Raw genomic sequence first — 23,122 nt, 5'->3', positions numbered from 1 at the left:
ATATGAGGAAAAAATTAAAGCCCATCAATAGAAAAAAAAATACACAAAGGAAAACAGCAGGAGAGAAGAAGAAGAAAAGAACTACAAAATAAATCATGTAACAATAGGATAATAATAAATTCTTCTGTATCAATAGTTATTTTAAATGAAAATTGATTAAACTTTTCAATCAAAAGATATAGAACAGCTGAATGGATTAAAAAACCCAGGACTTTGTGCTATCCATAAGAAAGAATAAAGTAGGCTAGAAAGTAAAGGGGTAATAGAAATGGAAGACAGTTCTTTCCTATGGCAACCAGAAGAAATCAGGAGTATTTTTCAACCTTTAAAAAAAGAAGGAAGGAAACACTGCCATTTGCAACCAGGGTAAGCCTGGAGGACATCACACTCAGTGAAAGAAGACAGTGAAAGACAAATACTGCATGATATCACTTAATTGTGAAATCTGAAACGCCAAACTCATAAAAACAGGATGTAAAACCATGGTTGCCCAGGGGCTGGAGGGTGGGGGAAATGGGGTGGTAATCATTAAAGGGTACAAAGGTTCAGTTATGTGGGGTGAATAAGTTCTGGAGATCTAATGTACATATGGTGGTGACAGTTAACAATACTGCATTTCATACTTGAAATTTCTAAGAGGATAGATCTTAAGCCCCCTGCCTGCCCTCCCCCACACACAAAGTGAACTATAGAGATGATGGATAAGTTATGTAGCTTGAGCGTAACGATTTTTTTCACAATGCGTACTTACATAGAAAAACAAGTTATACACTATACATATATGCAAAATTGTCTCCTATTAAAGCCTTTTAAATTGAGATAATTAGAATTTATTAATATTTTAAAGTTGTTAAAAATAGCTTATCCTCAGTGATTCGTTTCGTGAATCCAATGTCTGGGTGTCCTCGGGGAGTTTCTGTTGTTTGCTCTGTATCCTGTGTGTCGGCCATAGTTTGCTGTTTCTTTACATGGTTCATAATTGGTTTGTTAAAAATCTGACATTTTAAATGATATAATGTGGAGACTCTGGAAATCAGGAACCACCCAGGCCTGTTATTGTGACTGTTGCCGTTTTTGTTGCTTCTTGTTTGGTGACTTTCTAGGATAAATTCTGTAAAATTTCTGTCCTCCGTCATGCGAAGCGGCTGGATGTCCCGCTCTGTTGTACTGCGTTCAGCTCATGTTTGGTTACGTCTTGGACATGCCACAAGGTAGTTTACAACTCTGTCTTCGCTTTAATTTCCTTCCTATGCAGAGCCTCGAGGTCAGCCAGAATGAGGGATTAGGGCCTTCTCCGGGCCTTCCTGGCCCCGCACACAGTCCTTGCATGTGCCCGGCCTTTTAGATTCCCAGAAGTATGGTAGAGCTGTTTGCAGCTCCCGTGGACATCTCCTTCCCCAGTTGTCCCTTTTAACCCCCTTGTCAGCACCAGCTGGTATCACCACCTGGTTACCGCGGTGTTGCACAACTGTTACCGATTTTTCAACAAATGCCTTACAGTGTGGTTCGCACAGACTCAACTTTGCATCAGGTAAATAAAGACAAGCCCCGAGAATGGGGCTTTTCGGGGAACTGCCAGACAGGTGAAATAGTGACAGCTGTCTGGTCACGGGCCTTTGGGGTGCTCCAAACCCATCCTCCTCCCTCCAGCGGTTACTTGGCGCTAGGTTTTCTCAGCTCCATGGTTGTGAGGCTGCTGTTTTTTAAGGGGACTGCATAGCCGGGGAGAAGAGAATGGGAATAGGGTAAGTTAAAATGCCACCGTGCCTGTTGTTGTTACTGAGATCCAGCTCTTTTATTTTAATTTTTTGCCACCTTAAACAAATGCTCAGATTGTTGAAAGACTTTGGTTACTACTCAGAGTTCTGGGAACGTGGATTTTGACAACTTTTGTTAGTTTTCTAGCTGCTTTTATGGAGGAGTGGCTTTTTGAAGGTCCTTACTTTGATTTCAGAAGATCTCTCCGCAGGTCAGATTTCTGGAACTAGAATGGATCTTAGCATACAGTCTTTGAATGTGAAGTGAAGGCACATAGAGCTCAGAGACTTGCTACGTAGCAGCAGGAAATGTCTGACACCCTGCACCTTTAGTGCTCCTGCTCTGCCTTAGTCACTTGGCTGCTCTCGCCCTTCCTACAGGTCCAGCCAACATTTACTGAGCATCTGCTATGCACCAAAACTGTCAGGGACTGAGCCTGTGTGAGCAAGGCACAACTGCCCCCAAAAAACTCAGTGTAACTGGGAGATGACATGGATAAAGGAAATGAAAGCTTTTGAATAAAATCCTCAGAGAATGGAGGAGGGAGCAACCAACTGGCTGAGTGTCAAGAAAAATGTCTTTGAAGAGTTGACATTTAGGCTGGGTCTGCCAAGTGTCATGAGATACTTCTTACAGAATAAAATAGCTTATATAGAAACATGAAGATGACAAAGGACCTAGTCTGTCTAGAGAATTGATTGGAGTTCACTTGTTTGGCAGAAATACTAAAAGAAGTGATTGATGAGGTGAGCAGGTTTCAGATCACAAACATTATCATACACCCAGCCGAGGAGGCCCACACATACGGCCGTGCACAGTCCAAACGCAGAGGGCGCCATTCCACTAGACTCCCAATGATGGCACCCTGGGGTTTCACCATGCAGCAGTCCATCAGAGGATTTATGATAATCCTGTAGTCGATAGGGAGAAATATTGTTCTGTGAACCCAGCAAGGAAAATGTCAAATTGTCTAGGAAGAAAGGTATAGAAATAACTGAAGTTTTTGTCTGAAATAACTATAACAGCATTACAACTACAATTTAATCTATTATATGCCAAGCACCCTGTGGCTTTGTTTAATATAACATATAACATATAATTATATATATAATATATAATATGAATTTATATGTTTAATATGTATTAAAATAACATTTTATATGTAGTATGTATACTATATGTATATATACGTATAGAGAGAGACACACAGGCATATTTGGTGTTCACAGTAACTACAAACATAAATATATATGGGCCTCTCAATTAAAATGCTGATGTATCGGACAGTTTAGGATAACTTATGCTGCGTAACCAACAATCCCAAAATTCTAGTGGCTCACAGCAAAATAGGTTTGTCTGATTGCATGTCCGTCTTGAGTCAGCTGTGACCCTGCTTTATTTCTTTGTCACCGGATGTAGGCTGACAGACCTTTATCTGGGACATTGCTGGTCTCACGGCAGAGAAAAAAGAGACACGTTGAACTCGTGGAACTTCCGCTCATTTTATGGAGCAATTGACGTGGCCGTTCTTGGATGTATCACGGCGATTATACAAAACTGTCCCACGGGGAGGAGTACCACAAGGAAAGGCAACCCAGGGAGGGATGGTGGCTCTTTTGATCAGTTTCGTAATTTACCAGAGTAGGTGTTAATTAATTCTATTTTGTGGATTAGGATGTGAGTTCAGGAAAGTAAAGTAGCCTGTTGAATTCACAGGCAAAAGTTAATAAATGGTAAAACCTGGCACTGAATTCAGGCCTGGCCCCCAGGTCATCTGACTGTCTGTGCTATACTCCTCCACCACCTTGAAGCTTTTAATGTTGTTTTATGTACATCAGAGCCCTGTGATATCTTTGGACCTTTGATATATTTGGACTAAGAGAGGCCTCTGTTCTGACCCTGACTGTTGCAACAGGCATCATCAGTGATCCCACGCCGGCCCCTGAAGGTGGCCCTTTGCATTTGACCCTTTATTCTTGCTTAATTTCTTATCTGCTTCAAAAGCAGAGGGAAAAGTTCTTAGCTATGATGAATGCACAAAAACACAGTGTGACCCAGATAGTACAAAATACCCATCCAGGGACATTAGCCTATACTTGAGAAATAAGCATGGGGAAGAGGAATAGGTGGCCCCATTCCAGAAAGCTACCTGGGAAATGGAACAGAGACAGGGAAGAACAGGCTTGCACTCCTCTACTGTGTTCCTGAAGGATTACAACAGAAGTTGGCATGAGGACTGAGAAATAGGTCATTGGAATGAGGTGACAAGGACAAAAGGGTAATGGCAGAGGTCTGACTGGGAGTGATAGGTCCAGTCTAGCACCAGCCCATAATTACTCTACCTTACTTTATTTATTAATTCACTATTTTTTTTTTGAGCCCTGTCATATTCCAGGCACTGTTCTTGAATACGACAGATACTCTTCCTGACCTCGAGGAATGTAATTAACTAAGAATGCATCTGAAAACATAGTGACTTAAAACAATAACCATTTAACTCATAGATCTAAGGTTGGCAGTTTAGGCTGGGTTCAGTTGGGCAGTTCCTGTCTCCGCTGGGATCACTCATGCATTTGCATTCAGCTGCTGGATATGCTTGGGTCCAGCTCATCTCAGATGCTCATAGCACAACTCTGGTGCTCGGCCAGCTGTCAGCTAGGGATGCAGCAGCAATGACTGGGCCATGGGTTTCTCATCATCCATCAGGGTTACATGGGCTTGTTTAAATGGTGGTAGTAGAGTTCCAGTAGAGCAGGACGAAGCACACAAGGTCTCTACCTTAGGGAAAAAAGATCTTCTATATGGTTTAGTCTAGTTTAGCAGGTGTTTTTGTGTGTGTTTGCATTGGGGTTGGCGTCAAAACTCCATGGACCATCAGTGTTACCTGGCCTTCAATTTTCGGGCCATCGTCTCCCCTCAGCAACTACCTGCAGAAGGATTGAGCAGGGTTCCTGCATTTCTGGTTCCCTTCTATGAAATACTGTACCAGGGCTCAGCTGAGTTTGGGTGGTAATACTTACTAATCAAAAGCTGACCATCTATTTGCAAGAAAAGTTCACACTCACCCCATAGTTAAATCCAATGTAGACAGCTTGAGAATAAATGTCTGATAGAGGAATGAAGGCAAAGAGGTACCGTTAAGGATGGAATATAATTCCACATTGTTTCCCAAACCCGTTCCCCACGTTTAGTTGGTAGTGGTCACACTCTGCTTAGTCCTGATTCCAAAGCCAAGGTAGTGTTTCCTTAGGTAAACCACAGAAACTGTAGAAATAGGGGGTAACAGCTCCCTGGCTGACTTCCCCGAGGGCCATTCTGAGGTGGGAGCAAGATAAAGCTTGCAGAGTGCTACCAAGGGTGAGAGCATTTGTGGCCAGCCTCTGGCTGCCCCAGAGTCCATATTCTAACTCTTATCAATCATTTGGCACCACTGTGACCTGAGCCACCTCCACAGGCTAGAAGCAAATCCATGTCTAAAGAAGGACGCAGGAAAGAGGCAGATTTCAGCTATAATTTTTATGATCAGCTGCGTGGTTTCCCAAGCCACTCAAATTCCATTATTCCCTCTGATTCTCACAACAGCTCTTCCTTCAGAGGAGGACTCATTATATGCTTTTCCTCTCCTGGATGAAAAGGGAAATCATTTACACCATGAAAGATCTGCTCAAGACTCCATCAGAGGGGACAGCAAGACTGGGATTTGGGTCGTGCTTCCTCTGAGTCCCGGTTCTTGTGACTGTCCCTCAGAGTCACTCCCCATTCTGTCACCTCCCTCCTGAGCAGGCTCCAGTGCCTTCAGAGGACACAGCACTCCTCCTGCTCTCCTTTCTCCTCTCCCTCCCTGACAACTTCATGCCCGAGGGACTGCGCAGAGTCGGTGGTTGACTGGGGAGATGGTGAGGCCCGTTCTGAACTTCAGGCTCAGCTGCTCATTGTTTGGGGGCCTGAAGGTAAATTTTTGCATGAGGGAAGTGAAGAAGATAAACAGCTCAGACTTGGCCAACTGCTCTCCAAGGCATACCCTCTTTCCTGAAAGACAAAGCATAAGACAAGTCATCTTCCCATTTGGTGTGGGTGCGCAGCTGGGGCTGACATCTTCCACTTCTCGAAAAACCTAAGCAGAAGAAGGGGCTGGTAGGCCCCAGAGCTTTATGTACAGAGGCCCATTTAATCTGACAACCACCCAGGCCAAAGTCTGGACTCAAAAATTCCATTGCTTTCCAGGGTCAGGCAGCTGACCCACAGGGTGTAGGACAAAAGAGGAGGGAGGCCTGGGTTGACCTCAAAAGTGGATGTGTAGCCAAAAAGCTTTTCAAAATCAATCAGCAAACAACACTAGCAGGGAGCAAAACAAAAAACTCTGTGTTGATTGATTTTTTTCATTCCTTAAAACTAGAAAAGTATAAGCCAGTAAATATCAGAGCAGGGTTTCTAAAGTGCAAAATATTTTTCCCTTATGTCATGTTTTCCTCCCTAATGACTGGGGATCCCATGGCCATGGATGGTCCTCTACATTGGAATTATCTCAGGCTCACTCCTTGAATAGTCCTTATACACAGTGGTCCTTCCCCCAGTGGGGTGTTTGCTTCTAAGATGGGGCCCTTGCTGCACCCCTTGGCCCACAGTTGGTACCATCCTAGCCTCATCCCATTCCCTGTTATGCGGGGGAGGACCTGGAGACAGAAGGGAGATCCAGTTCAACTCCTTCCACTTTCTAGCTATGTGATTTGGGCATCAGGGGAAGTGTGTGTGTGTGTGTGTGTGTGTGTTTAAAATGAGAACCTCGGTGCACCTGGGTGGCTCAGCTGGTTGAGTGTCTGCCTTCAGTTCAGCTCAGGTCACGATTCCAGGGTCCTAGGATCAAGCCCCACATCAGGCTTCCTGCTCGTCGGGGCCTGCTTCTCCCTCTCCCTCTGCATGCCACTTCCCCTGCTTGTGCTTTCTCTCTCAAATAAATAAAATCTTTAAAAAAAAAAATGGGAACCTTATTTTAGGGGCACCTGGGTGGCTCAGTCAGTTAAATGTCTGACTCCTGATTTTGGCTCAGGTCACAATCTCAGGGTCGTGAGATCAAGCCTGGCATTGGGCTCTGTGCTGGGCATGGAGCCTGCTGAAGATTCTCTCCCTCTGTCCCCCACTCCTTAAAAAAACCTAAAAATAAAATGGGAACCTTATTTTATATGTTGTGTGGGCTACACACTGAATCTAAATAGACCAAAGAATTTAATCACTTACATAGCAAAACAAAGTATCTTTTTTTTTTAATTTTTATTTACTTATTTGAGAGAGACAGAGATAGCAACAGAGATAGTGAGAGAGAGCACAAGCAGAGTGGAGAGGGAGAAGCAGGCTCCCCACCAAGCCGGATGTGGGGCTCGATCCCAGGACCCAGGATCATGACCTGAGCCAAAGGCAGGCGCTTAATTCTGGAGCCATCCAGGCACCCCCAAAACAAAGTATCTTAACACATCCCCTGGATAATAATAAACTTTCTAGCTGTAAAATAGCTTAGCATTAACTTCATCTGGTTAATTGTCAAAAAATGGAAGAATGCAATTTTAAAGGCTACCTTTAAATAAAACATTTTCAGTGGCAGCATTACTGAGATAGCTTTCTGTATATTACAGTTCTTTATTGTGATACTTTCCATATCATGCCTTTTATTCTGAAACACTTTCAAAGTACAGAAAACTTGCGGGAATAATACAAAGAACCTGTTTCTCCTGAGTGATTTATTTGAAAGTACATCGTCTACATTACCTATGAAATCTTTAGTACGTATTTCCTAAAAAGAAGGACATTCTCCGACATAACTACCAATGCAGGAAAACATGGACTCATTACCACCATTTCGCCCCCGAGACCCCCAGTCAGGTCTTGCCAGTTGTCCCAATAATGCCCTTTATTGTAAAAGGACCTGTTGAGTATCAACTGTTGCATTTGGCTTTCATGCAGGTGACTCCTCAGCTTCCACAACTGGCTTTTTTTTTTAACTGAGCTTTTCATTTTAATTCCATGCAGTGTTATATGAGTTTCGGATGTGCAATACAGCGATTCAACAATTCTGCCCATTACTCGGTGCTCATCACAACAAGTGCACTCCTTACTCCCATCACCTAGTTCACCCGTCCCCCCACCTCCCTCCCCTCTGGCAACCATGAGTTTGTTCCCTGTAGTTAAGAGTCTGTGTCTTGGTTTGTCTGTCTCTCTTCTTTTTTTTTTTCCTTTGCTCATTTGTTTCTTAAATTACACATATGACTGAAATCATATGGTATTTGTCCTTCTCTAAATAACTTATTTCACTTAGCATAATACTCTCTAACTCCATCCATGGTGTTGCAAATGGCAAGATTCCATTTTTTATGGCTGAATACTATTCCATATTGTGTGTGTGTGTATCTCTCTGTCTATACATTCCAGGTCTATATGATTGGCTTTCTTGAAGATGACAGACAAATTACTTGGTAAGTGTCTTTCATGTTTCCTCGTGATTAGATTCAGGTTGTGAGGTCATGCGTTTCTGATTCTCAATCACAAAGAGAGATAAGAACGACTGCAAAAACAGCTCCAGCTCCCCTCTACTCTGTGTACCCCCTTCCTTTGCAATGTGATTTCATAACCTTTCCCACCAAAAATTATAGTATTTTCCCTTCCCGTAATTGGGACTGACCTTAGGACTTGCAGTAGCCAATAGAAGTGACAGAATGCCAGTTCCTGAGCATTCAGAGACATTACTTCTGTTTTCTCTCTTGGGATCTTAACACTAACATGTAAACAAGCCAGGCTAGCCTGGTAGAGAATGAGGGACAGCGTGGGAAGCTTTGTTGTTTCAGCTGAGGTCATCCTAGATTAGCTTTTCAGCCAGCTGACCTCCCAAACACATGAACAAGCCCAGCTAAGACCAGCAGAGCTACCTAGCTGAACCATATTGCTTGTAAGCAATAATATTGTTTTAATAACTTACCGTTTCAAGCCACTGAATTTGTGGACTGTTTGTTATGTATACATATGCTAACTGATACCTATGGAATGAATTCTGAAAGTGGAAGGGCCTTTAAGTGGGAAGGTGAGTTACATTCTAGTTGTGGTAAAGAGCAGTAGACTAGAGATATAAAACCTTGAGCCTTAGGCCCTGTTCTGCCAATTCCTTGAGCACAGGATCTTGGATAAGAAACAACTCTCTTATTCTTAGTTTCCTCGTATTAAGAATGGAAATACCGACCACTTTCCTGTCTAATTATTAATAACTGGGTTCCTGCAAAGATTAAATGAGATAATGTGCTTACAAATGAAGTCTGTAATTAAGAGGGTATGATAAAATTCTCAATAGCAAAGCACCAGTGAGGCAAGAATAATTATCCTTGAAATATACGGCTGGGACTTGGTACTGAAATAACAGAACTTGAAGCTACTGTAGACAGAAGACTGGAAGGTATTCCTACAGCTCATAGCAGCTTTCCTATTAGGAAGGGACTTGTCCAGTGTGAGCAATGACAGAACGAGGCGAAGTAAGACAAAGATCTAATGAGAATCACCTCAGATACACTCAGGCCTTACCACGTGCGTTCAAATTCCAGTTCCTCCCCTTCTGAGCCTTAGTGTCATCAGCAAAAGGAGATTGGATCAGAAAACCAATCTATATTTATATTTAAGTTACTGATAAGCAGACCACCACGTATCCCACAGTGTGGGCTCTGTGTAGCATTTGTAGCAGGGAGAAGAATAGGGGGAGGGCTAAGAGAGGGACTCTGGATTCTGACACTCCTGTTTGTCACAACTCACCTACTGAGAAAGGCAGAAAGGTTTCCCTTTTCTTAAACTGTCCATTCTCCAGAAAATGCTCCGGATTGAACGTGTCGGGGGTGGCCCATTCTCCAGGGTCCCTGTGCAGTGCAGTCAGATTGGTCAGGATCATGGTTCCCTAGAGAAGGCAGCAAAGACTCAGGCAAGGCTTCACCCATGCAACACACCTACTCAGAAGAGTCGCAGTCTCCTGACTCCTATGCCAGGGCCTGACTGCATCCCACCCCACGGACTCCCTCACTCTCCCCAACTCACTGTCTTCTGCACCCAATCCCCCACCCACCCACTGGGGTCCCTGCTCTTTGTGATGGGACAGCTTAAAATGATGGGCTTGCAGGGAATTGCCCAGGGAAGTGTAGCTTCTATTGACTGCAGAATGGATCTTTCTACAGGGACATATCTTCATCAATGAGAGAATTAACAACAGCTGGCTAGTCAGTACCGTTGTACCAAAATCCACCCAGCCGTTCAGCAAAGTAATAACCATGGCAGCTCCACCAGGTAAAAGATGTCTCATTCGTCTCTTCCCTCTGGTGTCTGGTACACTCCATAGGAGGTTGACTAATAAAAATCAGGTGCCTCAGCGAAAGGAACCACTATCCATCCAGCTACTAGCAAGAAACCCAGGAGTCCTCCATATTGTCTCCCTTTCCCCCTTTCTGCCTTCATCCAATCCTTCACTAAGGCTGATCAATTTTACTTTAAATGTCTCTTGATTCTATCGCCTCCATTCTGTGTCTGCCCCTGCCTTAGTCCAGCCTACCAGCCGGCATGCCTAGACTCCTGCAAGAGCTGCCCACCTATGCCCATAAAGTCTCCCCTTTCAACCTGCTCCACACGTTAAAAGCAGAGTGAGCTTGGAACATGACTTAATGATGCCACACCCATCCACCCACCCTTGAATATCTTTCAATAGCTTCCCACCACCCTGAGGTGAGAGACCCATCTCCTGACCCCTGTCTGGACCACTCTCCTTCTACCTGCCCTCACATACAGAGGCCTGCTTTCAGCTTCTCAAAAATGCTATGTTCTCACTCATTTCCAGGCCTTTTGGCAAGCCATTCACCTTGCCTGGAATGCCCTTCTTCTCTACTCTGTCACTGAGCTAACTCTCAACCACCCTTTAATCCTCAGCTCAAACAACACTTCCCTTTGGAAGTCCTCTCTGACCACTCCTGCTTCTCCTCCCCATTCCAGCTGGCCTATATCTTCATGGAAACCAGTGAGTTCTCCCCGCTGGGCAGTTATTATAGTTTGTAAGTATATACTTGCATGATTATTTTATTCAGAGTTGCTTTCCCAGATGGGAGCATTTTAGATGCTTAATGGACATTTATTAAATTAATAAATAACTGCTATTTTGAGCACTTTCTATACTAAACACTACATGCATGATCTCATTTTATCTCCACCTATGAAGTAGTTTTAAAAGCATTTTACAGATAAATAAATCAGCTCTGAGACATTAAGTGACATGCCCAGAGTCACGCAGTGGGAGGAGGAGGGAGAGCCATGATTTGTACAAGGTCTAGTTCATGTCAAAGCCGTGGCTCACTCCTTGCCTCTACAAGATATAGTCAATTCGCTCTCTCAGTTCCCAGGGTCTTAATTAAAGCTGATATTAAAAAATCAGTGATAGAATGAGTCTGTTGAACTAAATGAATTGCTAGAAAAATGTAAACAGCAGCTGTGAAATAATATAGACCTCAGCCTTCACCCACAAGGTGTCATTCAGTAAGAAAACAGTGAATGGAAACAGCTGTAGGAACAGGTATAGGAATGGGTAGGCTCCTCAGTTTCTGCCTGTTGAGAGAGACCCCAGGTAAGACACATGCAGAGGGACCTAGACAAGTTGGAATGGATCCTCAGAGGCTGACCAAGGTCTTGAGAAAGAAAAGGAACTGTAAATGTGCAATGTGGAGAGAGGACACTAGGGGGCAGAGGAGAGCTGTCTGCCGAGATCTTAAGACTGGTGGGCCGCTTCAGAACAAAATTTCCTTTGTGAGGAAATTGAATCAGTAATCAAAAATCTCCCAACAAACAAGAGTCAAAGGCTGGATGGTCTCCCAGCAGAATTCTACCAAACATTTAAAGAAGAATCAATACCTATTTTTCTGAAGCTGTTTCAAAAAAACAGAAATGGAAGGAAACTTCCAAACTCATTCTATGAGGCCAGCATTACCTTGATCCCAAAACCAAAGACAAAAAAGAATTACAGACCAATATCCCTGATGAACATGGATGCAAATATTGTCACCAAGATACTAGTAATAGGATCCAACAGTACATTAAAAGGATTATTCATGATGACCAAGTTGGATTTATTCCTGGGCTGCAAGGATGGTCAACATCTGCAAATCAATCAATCAGTGTGCTACACCACATTAATAAAAGGAAGGACAAGAGCCATATGATCCCCTCAATAGACACAGAAAAAAGTTTTTGACAAAATACAGCATCCTTTCTTGATAAAAACTCTCTGCCATGTAAGGATAGAGGGAACATACCTTAATAGCATAAAAGCCATATACGAAAACCCACAACAAATATCATTCTCCAGAGGGAAAAACAGAGCTTTTCCCCTAAGGTCAGGAACATGACAGGGATGTCCACTGTCGCCACTGTTGTTCAACATAGTACTGGAAGTCCTACCCTTAGCAATCAGACAACAAAAAGAAATAAAAGGCATCCAAATCAGCAAAGAAGAAGTCAAACTTTTACTCTTCGCAGATGACGTGATACTCTATGTACAGGAATTCAGTAAAGTCACGGGATAGAAAATCAATGCACAGAAGTCAGTTGCATTTCTATACACTACCAATGAGGCAGAAGAAAGAGAAATTAAGGAATCAATCCCATTTACAGTTGCACTAAAAACCATAACATACCTAGGAATAAATCTAACCAAAGAGGTGAAGGATCTGTACTCAGAAAACTACAGAACACTTATGAAAGAAATAGAGGAAGACACAAAGAAATGGAAAAACATTCCATGCTCATGGATTGGAAGAACAAATACTGTTGTAATGTCTCTGCTACCCAAAGCAATCTACACATTCAGTGCAATCCCTATCAAAATGCCATCAGCATTTCTCACAGAGCTGGAACAGACAACCCTAAAATTTGTATGGAACCAGAAAAGACCCCGAATAGCCAGAGGAATGTTGAAAAAGAAAACCAAAGCTGGGGGCATCACAATGCCAGACTTCAATCTCCATTACAAAGCTGTAGTCATCAAGACAGTATGGTATTGGCACAAAATCAGACACATAGATCAATGGAACAGAATAGAGAACCCAGAAATGGACCCTCAACTCTATGGTCAACTAATCCTCGCCAAAGCAGGAAAGAATATCCAATGGAAAAAGGACAGTCTCTTCTATAAATGTGCTGGGAAAATTGGACAGCCACATGTAGCTGAATGAAACTTGACCATTTTCTTAAACCATAGAGAAAGATAAACTCAAAATGGATGAAAGACAGGAATCCATCAAAATCCTAGAGGAGAACATAGGCAACAACCTCTTTGACCTCGGCAGCAGCAACTTCTTTCTAGATACTCTCCAAAGGCAAGGGAAACAAAAGCAAAAATGAACTATTGGGACTTTATCAAGATAAAAAGCTTTGCACAGCAAAGGAAACAGTCAACAAAACCAAAAGACAAACTACAGAATGGGAGAAGATATTTGCAAATGTCTTATCAGATAAAGGGCTAGTATCCAAAATCTGTAAAGACCTTATCAAACTCAATAGCCAAAGAACAAGTAATCTAATCAAGAGATGGGCAGAAGCATGAAGACATTTCTCCAAAGAAGACATACAAATGGCCAAGAGACACATGAAAAAATGCTCAACATCACTCAGCATCAGGGAAATACAGATCAAAACCACAATGAGATACCACCCCACACCAGTCAGAATGGCTAAAATGAACAACTCAGGAAGCAACAGATGTTGGTGAGGATGTGAAGAAAGGGGAACCCTCTTACACTGTTAGTGGGAAAGCAAGCTGGTGCGGCCACTCTGGAAAACAGTATGGAGGTTCCTCAGAAAGTTGAAAATAGAGCTACCCTATGACCCAGCAATTATACTACTTGGTATTTATCCAAACAATACAAACCTAGTGATCTGAAGGGGGACATGCACCCAATGTTTATAACAACAATGTCCTCAATAGCCAAAATATAGAAAGAGCTTGATCAGGATGATCAACAGATGAATGTGGATAAAGATGTGGTATATATAAACAATGAAATATCAGCCATCAAAAAGAATGACATCTTAACATTTGCAGCAGTGTGGATGGAACTAGAGGGTATTATGCGAAGTGAAATAAGTCAGTCAGAGAAAGACAAATACCATAGGATTTCACTGATATGTGGAATTCAAGAAACAAAACAGATGACCATAGGGGAAGGGAAGGAAAAATAAAATAAGATGAAAACAAAGAGGGAGGCAAACCCTAAGGGATGGTGGGGGGATGGGGTAACTGGGCGATGGGCCTTAAGGAGGGCACTTGGTGTAATGAGCACTGGGTGTTATATGCAACTGATGAATCACTAAATTCTACCCCTGAAACTAATACTACAGTATATGTTAACTAAGCTGAATTTAAATAAAGAATTTCCTTTGTGAGGACAGAAATTTAACAGAGACCAACTGGAAACAATTGCAGAGAGACTCTCTTCAAGTGCAAGTAAAGCAGCTCCTGTGGGGAGAACATGGTATAGTACAGAAAAGATGAGCCTGGGAAACAAAACAGATCTGCTTCTGGAACTCAGCTCGTGTCACTTCAGAGTTGAGCTGTCATGTGCAAGCTTAATCACTCCTGAGCCTCGACTTCCAAATTTATAAAATGGAAATAACAGTTGTTCTGAGGACCGATGAAGACCTTTTGAAAGCACCGATAGCGTCCATGCCATGGCACATACTCCTTGCTTAATAAGCATTGATTCCCTTCTCTCCTTTTCAAATAATCAATACTGCAATACCTGGATTGGCTTCCCTTGTAGACAGTCCCACTGCAGGGTTGTATGTAAAAGCTGGAAAAACACTTGTGGGGAGTATCATGCTAGACACACCAGCATTAATGTGATATTGGCCCAGGTAGTCTCAAACGTCCCTTCATATTTTAATATTCTGTAAGCCCATGATTGTGAAGCAGAATTGCCCAGGTCTGGCAGGTCCCTAGTGCTGTGAGAAGCTCCACCCTGGCAAAGTAGAGGGCTCCGTGGTGAAGTCTGACTGAGAACTTCTGCTTGCTGTATTCCCACAAATATCCGTAATGCACATTACATGGTAAAAAAACAGACGGAGACATCCCACAGCAAAGAAAAGCTGGTCTTTGCCTAAACACATTTGACCAAAGAATCCTCCTTCCCCTCCATAATACCTATTAATGCCTAGTCGAATTAATGTTCCAAAGACCACATGTAGGGAAAAAAGCTAGTATTATCTCAGGTGTAGTATATCTCTCTTCCCGTTTAAGTGATTCCCTGGGACAAGAGTATGGGTCACCCTTTCAGTTCCGAGTTTCTACCATTTAAAAAGATGGGCTCGAAGATCTGAGGCTGGGAGTCCCTGGTTACCTTGGGCAGGTAGTATCCAGCAAGCGTGGTATCACCTGTCACCTCCCTGGGCACGTTCAGGGGGATGATGTTTCCCATTCTCTGCACCTCATGGATGACGGCGTTGGTGTAGGGCAGGGACTCCCGAGCAGCTATACTTGGCAGCTGTGACCGGCCAATCACCCTGTCGATCTCAGCTTGGACTCTCTCTGGAAAAGAAGGTTTTATTGTTCTATTATTCCACAACCTCCCTAATGCCTGATTAGGCTGAAGAATGGAATAATCAGGGTCAAAATGGCCAAAAAATTAAAAAAAAAAAAAAAGGTCTAAAACTACCGCAGGCACTATAGACTCTGGTTTCTCAGGTTTTTCAGAGTGAAAAGCGGGCCTGGGTTTTAGACGTATCTGGTTTCGAGCTGCTCCGCAACGTTGCTGCAAGTTACTTCAACTCTTTGAGCCTCAGTTTTCTCTTATTAGTGAGGATAATCTACATTCCTCTTCAGGATGTCTTGAGATTTATATGAACTGATTTAGGTGAGCACCCAACAAATCAAAAGAAAATTTTAATTGTGCCCCAAATTTACCTCTTTTCCTGTTTTTTTCTACAATAATAGAGATTTTAGCTGGACACCTGGTTGCCCAGGTACAGACTACATTTCCCAGATTCCCTTGTGACTAAATATGACCATGGGACTAAGTTGTGGTCAATAGAATATATGTAGAAGGGATGTTTAATACTTAAAACATGTCCTTAAAGGGAGGGTGTGCATTTCCTTCTTCTTCCCTTCCGGCTCGAGGAAAGGCAGCCCTTGAGGTGAGCCATCTTTGAGAGTGCCAACAAGGACATCATTCTGGATACAACAGAGCAACATGCTGGAAGAGCTCAGAACCCAAAGAGCTCTGCAAGTCCAGCTTAGGGTTTTTTACTTTAGAGAGAAATAGAGAAAGTGAATTTCTTTTTTACTGGCCACTTAAAATGTTTTTAAAATTGTGGTAAAATACATGTGACATAAAATTTACCATGTTAACCGTATTTAAGCATGCAGTTTAATGATGTTGTATATATATATTCACCTTGTGCAACCAATCTCCAGAACTTTTCATCTTGAAAAACTGAAACTGTTCATCCATTGAACGATAACTTCTCATTTTCTCCTACCCCAAGCCCTTGGAAACCACCATTCTACTTTCTGTTTCTATGAATTTGGCTACTCTAGAAACCTCATCTACATGGAATTATACGGTATATGTCTTTTTGTGACTGTATTATTTAACTTAGCATGATGTCCTCAAGGTTCATCCATGTTAGAGCATGTGTCAGAATTCCCTTCCTGTTTAAGGCTGAATGATATTCCACCCTGTTCCACATTTTGTTTACCCATTCTTTCATTCCTGGACACATGGGTTGCTTCCACCTTTTAGCTGTTCTGAATAAAATTGCTATGAAGCTGGGTATAAACGTCTGTCATTTTAAGCTATTGTTATTTTAGAGACCCTACTACAGAAGCCAAATCTATATCCTAATGAGGTAGCTTTTCAACTTTTTAGAAAATGTAATTCATAGTTCCAAAAGCATTTCACATCATGACTCTAGACACATAAACATAAATATACACACATATAAAACATACTTCTTTGTATAAAAGTTTCATGAACAAATTTATCCCTAGTACATGGGAAGTACTCTGATCTTTTCTATTCTGTTTTTATTTTAGGGGAAAATGTTGGTCTTGATCTACTAAATTGATTTTATGTCCCATTAATAAACTGTTACACACAGTTTGAAAAACTGTATTCTAATAGCCCATCTCTCATACACTCAAACTGTTCTGGGTCCTAGAGAGAAAAAAAAAAAAAAAGACTATAACAATCACTGCCTTTCTGATCCAGCCATTGCACTACTGGGTATTTACCCCAAAGATACAGACGTAGTGAAGAGAAGGGCCACATGCACCCCAATGTTCATAGCAGCATTGTCCACAATAGCTAAATCGTGGAAGGAGCCGAGATGCCCTTCAACAGATGACTGGATTAAGAAGATGTGGTCCATATATACAATGGAATATTACTCAGCCATCAAAAAAAATGATTTCTCAACATTTGCTGCAACATGGACGGCACTGGAGGATATAATGCTAAGTGAAATAAGTCAAGCAGAGAAAGACAATTATCATATGGTTTCTCTCATCTATGGAACATAAGAACTAGGAAGATCAGTAGGAGAGGAAAGGGATAAAGAAAGGGGAGGTAATCAGAAGGGGGAATGAAGCATGAGAGACTATGGACTCTGAGAAACAAACTGAGGGCTTCAGAGGGGAGGGGCTGGGGGAATGGGATAGGCTGGTGATGGGTAGTAAGGAGGGCACTGGGTGTTATACGCAACTAATGAATCATGGAACTTTACATAAAAAACCAGGGATGTACTGTATGGTGACTAACATAATATAATAAAAAAACATTATAAAAAAATCACTGCCTTTGAATGGACAACAGTCTTTATGGAAGACATATGAATAATGTGCGATCAGCACAGTAGTGGAGGTATGTTAGGCCATCTCTAGAGGAAGAAAATAATCCTAATAATAATAAAGTCATCTTTAGAGGAAGTAGTTGCCTGCAAGCATGGGGAAACATCTTAGAAGAGGGCGTATCTGAGCAAATTCTTCAAGTGCACCTGGTGATTTACCACGTAGAGAAATTGGGGAACTGCACAGGTGGTAGAGGGAAGAGCCGGCCTGATGGCAGAGGCATAAATAAGGACAGTGCAAAGAAAACAACATGTAATTTAATGAGACCACCATGCAGGGTGGATGGAGCTGAGGCTGGACAGACAGAAGGAGGCACATCAGAAGGCATGATATGCCAGACTAAAGAGTTTGAACATTATCCGCAGGGCAGTGGAAGACATTACTTACAAGGATGAAAGGCTGTAACCAGATTTCATGTAAGAATGTAAGTCTTTTCCTGGAACTCACCACAATGTCAATTGACTTCATTGTTTCCCCTCTAGACTCTGAGTTTCCTGAGGGCAGGGACTCTGTTATATTGGTATGATGTGAACCCATCAGAATCCTAACAGAAAAACTGAAGAAGGTACCCATTCTCAAGTCCACATCACCTCATGACTGTCCTATCTTTTCATTCTACCATGCTATCTTCTAGCCCCAACTCGGGGGCAGTATACTCCAGGAGGCACCATTCTGTCCTGGCCCAGCCACACTCACTGACATGCTCACCTTGGATTTCTGGGTTGAGGGCCAAGTAAAGCAGACCCCAGCGCAGTGTTGTTGAAGTTGTCTCAGTTCCAGCAAAGAAGAGGTCCAGGGTGCTATAGATGAGGTTTTCTTCATGGAAACTTGAAGTAGCATTGTCCCTATTCTAGAAAGCACAATGTTTATTGGTTTATTCAGTTGGTTCTTGGTTGCTGCAATATACAGGGGCTTCATCCTAGGGCAAGAACATGGAAGAAAAGATCCCCAGGAAAAATCTCTTTCACTTTGGCCATCTAAAGAGGTAAATTCTTAGGACAGCAATATCGCTAGCATCCTCCTGCCCCAAGTGCTGGAAGCTTTTGTTAGCTTTGGTGGATGAAAAGCAAGACAACTCTTTTGTTTATGCCTATAATTTGGGAGAATCTATTAGTACAGTGGAGAGAGAAGCAGTTTAGTAGAAAGACAGGCCTGGACTCCAATTTAAGCTACATCGTTCACTATCTGCATGACCTAGGGCAAGTCACTGAATCTCTCTGCACTTCAGTTTCCTGTTTCAGAAAATAGAAATGAAATACACATGCCCTTTAAGATGGCATTATGAATTACATGAGATGTATAGAGCACATAACAGATACTCAACACATGCTCGTACTGATCCAAGGAAGAATAAACTGAATTCCTCTTATGTAAAACAATTTTCATATCTCCCTGTTAATCTCTTCCTTCCTCGGTGAAACCACTCTGATTCCATCAGCCACTCCTCACAGCACTCCATCATCTTTATCACCTTCCCGTGGAAGCTTCAGTGTGTCAACAGTCCTCTCGATGTGTGGCCCCATTCCTGCGCAACATTTACCAAGTGAAGTCTCCTCCTCTGTGGAAAGATCGATGCTTCTGCTAATGTTATCCAACACGGTGAAATAAAAGATGGGAAGGATAGAAACCCACCATTCTGTCAACTCCAAGAGGAGGCTCAACTAATCTGACAAGTGAAAGGTTCTGACGCTGACGCCGATGCATGGATGTATATTGACCCCAGGGGTTACTGTGCTGAAGGCTATACGTCCACTCCAGCTTTTCCCTGCGTCTTTCCCATAATGTTGGAAAGTGGATGGTAGGGAGATCAGGGAGGAAGGCAAAAGTCTCACTCGGGCCCTGAGCCTGGACTCTGGCATCCAACTCAGCTTTTCTTGTGTTCTGCGCTGGAGGCTAAGGGAAGGGGCAGGCAACTGGGCACAGATCCCACTAAAAATGAAAGAGTCCTTTGAAGCTCACTTGTGAAGTTTCCTTTTGTATATAGCTCCTTCAGATATGGGTAAAGGGCAGAGAACAGAAGATGAACAGGCAGTATTTGGGCATCCCCAAGGCCTCAAGCCAAATACCATTCAACCCCTATCTTATTTCTACTTACCTTGTCAATCCTGAATTAATGCTGCCCTGCACTCTATGAAATGCTGCCTCTATTCTGTCTCCCCTGTGGTAAACTAAATAATGACCACAGAGATGTCCGTATCATAATCTCTGAAACGTGTGGATGTTACCTTACATGGCAAGTATAAAATAGGTCACATTATGGCAAATATACTGGCTCTGAAGATGGAAAAAGGGGCCATTAGCCAAGGCAGCTTCTAGAAGGAAAAGTCAAGGAAACAGATTCTTTCTTAGAGCCCCCAGAAGGAACCAGCCCTGCCAACACCTTGATTTTGGCCCAGTGAAACTGATTTCAGATTTCTGACCTCCAAAACTGTCGGAGAATAAATGTGTGTGTTTGGAGCCCCCAGGCTTGTGGTAATTTGTTACAGCAATGGGAAGCTAGTGCACCCCCCTGTGCTCTTGAAGAACAAAGAAACAACTTTGGTTCCCTCACCTTTTCTATTTCCTTAAGGTAAGCGTCAATAAAATCTCTTGGTTCAGCAGGATTCCAGTCTTTCCTGTGGTTTTCAGTCATATGAGCAATGAACAATTTCAGTTTCTCCCAGTGGCTGAAGAGTGTTTGATGAGGTCCAGGAAGAAATTTCATAATTCGTGGGAAGACATTGTAGAGCTAATTGAGAAAAACAAAACACTCCTAGAGACAATTTGGTGCCCACTTTTCAAGATGAAATAATCGATATTCTCTTTTTATCTATCTTTACTTGCTCTTAAACCTTGGGTCGCTTTGACTCTCCTCTCTCACCCTCTTCTCACCTGCTAGCCAAGCATTTCAGCACTCCATCCAAACTGTATCAAGTTTCAGACCATATCTCACCACCCCAGCCATGGTGTCCCCTAGTACAAACCACCACCATTTCTTACCTGGATGCCGTGGTATCCTCCATCAGCTTCACTGATTCCATTCTTAACCCACTCCCCGTCTGTTTGCCACAGAGCTGCCAGAGGCATCATTTAACAGTGTAATCAGATCATTTCACTCCTTGGTTCTCAATCCTCCAGTGACTTTCTATGACTCTCCGACAAAGCTCTACGTCGTTCTCCTGACATATAGGCTGCGCGTGCACCAGCTCCCCGCACGCCTGTCACTTGCTTTGCTATGACTCCCCGCCATCGTACTCTCTCTTACTCCAGTGCAGCACCACTGGCCTCTGTGATGACATCAAGGATGTTCTTGTGTGGGCCTTTACATTTGCCGTGCCTTCTACCTAGAACGCTCTTCCTCTGAAGTCTGTACAACTCTAACCTCTCATTTCATTAAAGTGCTGCTCAAATGTCACCACTTGGAGTGGTCTTAACCTGATGATCCTGCCACCCTCTCTCCATTCCTTTGTCCTGTTTCATTTTCCTTCACGGTAATTATCACTAATATATATGTGTGTGTGAAATACATATACATATCTTATGTATATGCATTTATCTGCCCCGCTGTGATATAATCTCCATGTAGGTAAGACATATTTTACTGAAATGAAGTATTTTTAGAAGTATTTTCTCTAATAATATCTGGTAGAAAGAAGCATGACATAATGGAAAGTCACCTAAACTTAAAATGAGACAGATACAGGTCCATCAGCTGTGCTATTGGTAAAATAGCTATAGCTATTTCTAGCTATAATATTTTGGTATGATGATGATGATGATGATGATGATAATGGTGATGATAGTTTGTTTCTCCTTAATTTAAGTAGCTGCCAGCGGGGCCCTGGGATGATTCTGGTGACTGAATGACATGAGATCCATACAGCACCTAGCACAGAGCCAGTGGACCACTATCTGCATTTGCCTACACGCTCCCATATCTGCTTGTACACACCATGATGCTTCATTTCATCTTTAAAGGGTTTTTTTGTTTTGTTTTGTTTTTAGTAAAAATTAACTGAGATAAAGAATGTATATTTGTCCATCGAGATGCCTGGCCTATTTTGGGACTCCAGGAAATGCTTAATAGCCTTACCCTACTGCCCCTTCTTACCCCCTCAGGAATTTCTTTTCCCTAGGGAAAGTCAGCTGGCTACCCACTGAACTCTGATGACTTCCTGTCTTTCTGGGGCTGAAGAACGTGGAATTATTGAGTTGGGACTACTGTGATTAGAAATGAGAACAGGGAATTCAAAAATATCTTTGACAATAATAATAATAGCTCACATTCATTGCACCCTTTGAATGTGCCAGGAATCATGCTAACTGCTTTACTGGTTTTGATGCGATGGGTCCATAAAGCTCCAGGCAAAGATGGTTGCCAGGAATAAACAAAAATAAATCCACTTGTAGATACTAGAGAGGTGGCCTTAACAAGTCCACTTTTCCCACAGAAGTGTCTTCCAAATCCAGAAAAGTGGTTGAGAGACCAAGAAGCTGAGCAGAGTTTCTGACAGACTCACAGACTCAGAGGGACAAAATGGAGAGCAGGGTCCACCAAGGAAGGGGTGAAGTTTGAACCCCAAAGGTCTATACCCTATGGAATGAGAAGACTGACAATGTCAAGTGTGAATGGGCATGTAAGAAGTGTAACTGCTTTTGAAGCATTTAGGCATCTTTTATGTCCAGGTATAAATTCAAGAGAAATGAGTGGGCATGTCCACATGGACAACTGTCCAAGAATGTTCATGGCAGCTCTTCGTAACATCCCCAACCCGGAAGCAACCCAAGTGTTCATCAATAGAGAACAGAGCAACAACAAACAGTGGCATGTTCATACAATGAAATACTATTCAGAATATAAAAAAGAAAAGAGCAACTGGCACAGATAAATCTGCAAACAATCTGCCGAGGGAGGAGCCAAGCACAGAAGAGTACTTCTGGGGCAGCCGAGTGGCTGGGTTAGGGAGGGACAGGGAGGGGCGGGACTCAAAGGCAATGGCAATATCGTGCTTTTAGATAAAACAACGTGGATGTGTAGGCGTATAGCATGTCAAGCTTTATACTTCCCATGAATGTTAGAAATGTTCTTTGTATGTAGTAAATATCCAATAATATCACCAAAAAACACTAAAGCCAACAGATTGATTTCAAATAAGTTTGAGTTGAAGTCAATTGTAAAAGGTGATACTTTAGCTTAAACAAAAAGGTGATATTTTAGTAAGAACCCATCTGTATCTGACATCAGCTCCAATAGTCTTACCCAAGACGTAGAAAGCGAACCCCTTACCTGGCATCTCATTGATGTCTCCAGATACATGACCTCATCCAGCAGCCTCAGCAATTCCTGAAACTGTTCATCCTCGTACTCAAAGCGCTTCCCAAAGGTGAGAGAGCAAATAATATTGGAAACTGCGTTGTTCATCTTGAAGTGAGGGTTGAAAGGCTGTCCTGGAAGTGGAAGAAGAGATGGAAACTTGAGTCTGTTTC

The 23,122-nt window shown here is 42.5% G+C and overlaps 1 protein-coding gene across 1 annotated transcript in view; it reads right to left on the bottom strand.

The window, feature by feature from the left end:
• Positions 1-5,259: 5,259 nt before the first annotated feature.
• Positions 5,260-23,122, bottom strand: part of LOC113254606 (cytochrome P450 2J2) — a 32,983-nt gene continuing 15,120 nt past the window's right edge. The window contains exons 4-9 of the mRNA XM_026497964.4: positions 22,923-23,083; positions 20,208-20,384; positions 18,365-18,506; positions 15,150-15,337; positions 9,541-9,679; positions 5,260-5,787 (exon numbers count right to left, since the gene is read on the bottom strand). Coding sequence (XP_026353749.2) covers positions 5,609-5,787; positions 9,541-9,679; positions 15,150-15,337; positions 18,365-18,506; positions 20,208-20,384; positions 22,923-23,083 — 986 coding nt within the window. The 3' untranslated portion in view covers positions 5,260-5,608. The remainder of the gene's footprint in view (positions 5,788-9,540; positions 9,680-15,149; positions 15,338-18,364; positions 18,507-20,207; positions 20,385-22,922; positions 23,084-23,122) is intronic.

The sequence above is a fragment of the Ursus arctos genome, unplaced genomic scaffold, assembly GCF_023065955.2.
Source record: "Ursus arctos isolate Adak ecotype North America unplaced genomic scaffold, UrsArc2.0 scaffold_12, whole genome shotgun sequence".
NCBI lineage: Eukaryota > Metazoa > Chordata > Mammalia > Carnivora > Ursidae > Ursus > Ursus arctos.
The sequence above is the reverse complement of the archived record's forward strand: the minus strand, read 5'-3'. Positions and strand labels throughout refer to the sequence as shown.